Genomic DNA, 5,518 nt, shown 5'->3' on the forward strand with positions numbered 1-5,518 from the left:
GCCGAGTGCCCGCGACAAGGCAACTGTTCAGGCTGGTCAGTCTTCGAAGCGTCCTCGGATCTCTTCACCAACCCCGACTGAGAAGGCTCCAAAGCATCCCAAAGTTGCAGAGCCGAGGACTCGGAAGGCATTGCCGAAGATCAAGATTGATATCCCCGTCGCCTCCGTGTGAGTGTCTCTCTTTGTATTCACTCGACGCTCTGCACTATTTGTTTTTCTTGTTTTAACTGGACGAACTTTGGAATTGTCAGCGCTGCCACTTCCGGGACCTCAGCTTACAGGGATGATGATGAGGTGATGGAGGATGCGGTCACTTCTAATCTGGGTATGATTTCTGCCATACTATCTTTATTCGGTCGATTCAACTGCAATGTGCATCATTGGGTGACGTGATTTTGGCAATTGAACTTTGCTCAGCTCCCAACATTATTGACCTCCCTGATGATGATGAAGAGCCCGAGAGGCCTTTGACGAGGAAGAATAGGCGAGCTCCTGTAAGTGAGCGCTGCAGTCGACGCCGAGGGCGGAACCAGTTGTTCAAGACACTGGCGACGTCAATCGGGGTTCTGTTACCTTCGCCGAGCCACTGTCGAGTGCCTTGCCTTCTTCATCGATTGCTCGGGCCTCTATCGACCCGCCTTCAGTTTTTGTGACCCATCATGTCCCAGTGGACAAGGTGAATGCTGCTAGGGAAGCCATACGCCAGGCGGGCATTATGATGGAGAAGATGAAGACGGTGCGGGACGCCAGCCAAGCCGCCTATGATGCCAGCTCGTCTCTCCAGAGCAACGTTCAGGTTAGTTGGTCGCCACTTGTTCTGTTAGGATATGCTACCTGAAGATTCTTTCCGAAAATCTTTGCATCTGTACACCCACTGGGTGCGTCGATTGAATTTTTGGACTAGTGGGGGCACGCTGAGTGCACCCAGTGAGTGTAGTCCCCGAGACTACGGTGGACTGCTGGCAGTCGACTGTAGTCTTTGTATTTTGCCGAATGTATAAACCAAACTGGTAGTTTGTCTCTTCCACTCGGTCTGGTTGAGTGGGATCAGAACCGGTGGGGGCACGCTAAGTGCACCCACTGGGTGTAGTCCCTGAGACTACGGTGGACTGCTGGCAGTCGACTGTAGTCTGAGTTCTACTTTCTCTCTTTCTGCCTTTTTTTTTGGACTCGACTTCGTCGGGCCGGTCGAGTGGGATCAGAACTGGTGGGGGCACGCAAAGTGCACCCACTGGGTGTAGTCCCCGAGACTATGGTGGACTGCGGGCAGTCGACCGTAGTCTTAGTATTTATTGCCTTTGTTGTTTTTTGCTGTGAAAATAACTTCTCCCCTTTGATTTCAGAAATCTTGTGATCTTGGAGCTCGCTTTGTTGACTTGGAGAAGCAGCAGATTCAACTGAACCTTGACTTGGAGCTGGCCAGGACAGAGCTGCAAAAGGTCAGAGACGGCGCCGCTGGTAAGACGAGTTTGTCGACTGGTCAGTTTTAGGCTTGAGTACCCTTCTGCTATTTCTGAATCAATCATCATTTCTTTGTAGAAAAACTGAGAGAAGCTCTAGCGAAGAAGGATCAGGATTTGGCTGCTGCTCGTAAGGAGGCTGACGACAAGACCGCTCTGGCCGAACAGAAGCTGGCTTCGGTCGGCCAGTTAGAAGAAGAGAATACCAGGCTAAAGACCGCTCTGAATGACTCCAACAAGGAGTGCTCACGCTGGAAGAAGGCGAATCTCGTCCAGGGCGAGAAAATGGAAGGCATTGCTCGCAGGAGGGATGATCTGGAGAGCTATCTGAGAAGTCTTGCCAAGAAGTTGTTCATCAAGCTTGAAGGTGCACATTCTGTTCCGACTGATTTTTTTTGTGTCGACTCAGTGTACGAAAATTGACTTATCCTTGGATCGTGAATGCGGAGTTTTGCCAGAACTTTGAAGAGGAGACTGGGCGGATCGAACCAGGTTTGGATCCAATCAACTCTCCCGTGAAAGATGAAACTGCCATGAATCTGCTCCGTCTGGAATCTCGCATCGACAGTGCCGTGGACTAGTTGGCTCGACTGAAGGTCGCCATGTCGCGGATTGACCCGACACTTTGGCCAGAGGCTGTGCTCCAAAATGATCTTGAGTCCCTGATGACTCGACTAAATGAAATCCCAGACCGAGTGCAGGAGTGGAAGAAGTCTGCTGCTCAGTGTGGCGCTGACGTGGCTCTGTCTTTGGTTCGTGTCCCCTACAAGGAGGTGCGACAGGACAAACTGGCAGCAATCATGGTCGCCAACACCCAGAAGCATGACTTCCGAACCTTTATGGAGACTTTCATCGCTGCAGCCACTCGGATAGCCGACGGCGTCGACCTGGATGAGTTCGTCGAGCCTGCCAGCCCTCCTCCCGCGGAGTGAACAAACTCTTATGTCCCACCTTAAATTTGCCTCGGAATGCCGAGTGGTTTTTGTAACCATTAAACTTTTTCGGGCTGCATGCCCGAGTACTTCGATCTGTGATATGGAACCTTTAGAATTTACCTGAACTTGGTTTACCGTTGAATATCTTTATGAATCTCCTGCTGAGTGAACCCATTCTTCATTCGAGACAACTTTTGTATTCGCAGCGCAGCTCCGAAGGAGAGGGAAGCAGTCGAACCATGTCTTGTATTTGTGGCAAAGCTCCCCAGGGGAAGGCGGCAGTCGACCCACACCCTGTTACTGTAGAGCGGGATGAATCGCGCATTGTATTTGTGGCGAAGCTCCCCGGGAGAAGGTGGCAGTCGTCCTGCCCCTCGTCGTCCTTGAGGATTGAGATGTGTTTCGTACTTAGGCGAGTTCTGGACTGCAGCTAAGTATCTAAGTGAGAGAACTTAGGCGAGTACTGGACTGCAGCTAAGCCCCCGAGTGGGAGGATTGCTCTCCACTCGGTAGGATTTTTTCAAACTTAGGCGAGTGCCGGACTGCAGCTAAGTCTCTAAGTGAGAGAACTTAGGCGAGTACTGGACTGCAGCTAAGCCCCCGAGTGGGAGGATTGCTCTCCACTCGGTAGGATTTTTTCAAACTTAGGCGAGTGCCGGACTGCAGCTAAGTCTCTAAGTGAGAGAACTTAGGCGAGTACTGGACTGCAGCTAAGCCCCCGAGTGGGAGGATTGCTCTCCACTCGGTAGGATTTTTTCAAACTTAGGCGAGTGCCGGACTGCAGCTAAGTCTCTAAGTGAGAGAACTTAGGCGAGTACTGGACTGCAGCTAAGCCCCCGAGTGGGAGGATTGCTCTCCACTTGGTAGGATTTTTTCAAACTTAGGCAAGTGCCGGACCGCAGCTAAGTCTCTAAGTGAGAGAACTTAGGTGAGTACTGGACTGCAGCTAAGCCCCCGAGTGGGAGGATTGCTCTCCACTCGGTAGGATTTTTTCAAACTTAGGCGAGTGCCGGACTGCAGCTAAGTCTCCAGCGAGAGAACTTAGGCAAGTACTGGACTACAGCTAAGCCCCCGAGTGGGAGGATTGCTCTCCACTCGGTAGGATTTTTTCAAACTTAGGCGAAACGGATTCGCAGCTAAGCCCCCGAGTGGGAGGCTGGCTCGCCACTCGGTAGGAAACTGTTTTTACAAACTTAGGCGAAGCGGATTCGCAGCTAAGCCACCCACTGGGGGATTTCTTACGCAAACAAAAACAATAATAATCACTGGGAAAATTATAACGCTCTTGTCTTTGATAAATAAACTATAGGATTTTTTCTTATTACATCTCATCCGAGTGAGAATTTAAGTATAAAAGGGGCGGAGTAGCTCCGCATTCCAGGCTCGTGGCTCATCAATCTGGTGATCAACATTGTAGAGGTGGTATGCTCCATTGTGGAGGACTCTGGTGACTATGAAGGGGCCTTCCCAAGTAGGAGCGAGCTTGTGTGGTTTCTGCTGATCCACTCGGAGGACTAAGTCTCCTTCTTGGAAGGCTCGGCTCTTCACGTTTCTGGCATGGAATCGATGCAAGTCTTGCTGATAGATGGTCGATCGAATCAAGGCCATTTCTCTTTCTTCTTCTAGGAGGTCGACTGCGTCCTGCCGGGCTTGTTCTGCTTCATCTTCTGAGTAGAGCTCGACTCTGGGAGCGTTGTGAAGCAGGTCACTCGGTAAGACTGCCTCGGCTCCGTAGACCAGAAAGAATGGGGTTCTTCCGGTCGATCGATTCGGGGTTGTCCTCAATCCCCAAAGGACTGATGGAAGCTCGTCGACCCATGCACCTGCTGCGTGCTTGAGATCGTGCATCAATCGGGGTTTCAGTCCTTTGAGAATTAGGCCGTTTGCCCTTTCTGCTTGCCCATTCGACTGGGAGTGAGCGACCGAAGCATAGTCGACCTGAGTGCCCTGAGAGGTGCAAAAGGCCCTGAATTTCTCGGAATCGAAGTTTGACCCGTTGTCGGTGATGATGCTGTGTGGAACTCCACAGCTGAATATCAACTCTCTGATGAAACTGATAGCGGTGCAAGCATCAAGATTCTTGATAGGCTTGGCTTCAATCCATTTGGTGAACTTGTCGACTACTACCAGCACATGAGTGAAGCCGCTCCTGCCTGTTCTCAATGGTCCAACCATGTCTAGCCCCCAAACAGCGAAAGGCCAGACGAGTGGAATGGTTTTCAGGGCTGACGCGGGCTTGTGCGGCATATTGGAGTAATACTGACATCCTTCACATTTGTCGACTATCTCTTTTGCCATCTCATTGGCTCTTGGCCAGTAGAACCCCGCTCGGTATGCTTTAGCCACAATGGTCCGAGAGGATGCATGATGACCACAGGTCCCCGAGTGGATATCGTTAAGGATCATTTGACCTTCTTCTGGTGTAATACACTTCTGGCCGACCCCAGTCGCGCTTTCTCTATATAACTGTCCCTTTATGACTATAAAGGCCTTGGATCGACGGACGATCTGTCGAGCCTCTTCTTCGTCTTCTGGGAGTTCTTTCCTTAGGATGTACGCGATGTACGGTTCTGTCCAGACGGGAGTGATAACCAAGACTTCCATGATCAGGTCGACCACAGCTGGAACTTCAACTTCAGTCGGATCCGTGGTGCTTTTTGGTTGTGGGGCCTCTTCAGTGAAGGGATCCTCCTAGACTGATGGTGTGTGGATGTGTTCCAAAAACACATTGCTGGGAATGGCTTCTCTTTTGGAACCTATTTTTGCCAGATCATCAGCTGCTTGATTTTTCAGTCGGGGTATGTGATGAAGCTTTAACCCCTCGAATTTCTTCTCCAGCTTTCTCACTGCATTGCAATAACCAGTCATGGCTGGACTTCTAACGTCCCATTCCTTCATCACTTGATTGACCACCAAATCTGAGTCGCCATAGACCATGAGGCGATGGACACCGAGTGAAATGGCCATGCGCAACCCATATAAAAGTGCTTCGTATTCTGCCTCGTTGTTAGAGGAATCAAAGTGGATTTGAAGAACATATCTGAGTTTATCTCCTCTGGGGGAGACCAACACCACTCCGGCGCCGGAACCATTTAGCATCTTGGAACCGTCAAAGAACATGGT

General features: G+C 50.7%; 1 protein-coding gene across 1 annotated transcript; it reads left to right on the plus strand.

The window, feature by feature from the left end:
- Positions 1 to 680: 680 nt before the first annotated feature.
- LOC147983832 (uncharacterized) lies at positions 681 to 2,213 on the plus strand. The gene is made up of 3 exons (XM_087539604.1): positions 681 to 796; positions 1,344 to 1,458; positions 1,540 to 2,213. Exons 1-3 carry the CDS (start codon positions 716 to 718, stop codon positions 1,881 to 1,883), a joined length of 540 nt encoding a protein of 179 aa, XP_087395730.1. The 5' UTR covers positions 681 to 715; the 3' UTR covers positions 1,884 to 2,213.
- Positions 2,214 to 5,518: the final 3,305 nt, after the last annotated feature.

This window comes from Triticum urartu, chromosome 2A (assembly GCF_056163025.1).
Source record: "Triticum urartu cultivar PI428250 chromosome 2A, HENAU_Tu73, whole genome shotgun sequence".
Lineage (NCBI taxonomy): Eukaryota > Viridiplantae > Streptophyta > Magnoliopsida > Poales > Poaceae > Triticum > Triticum urartu.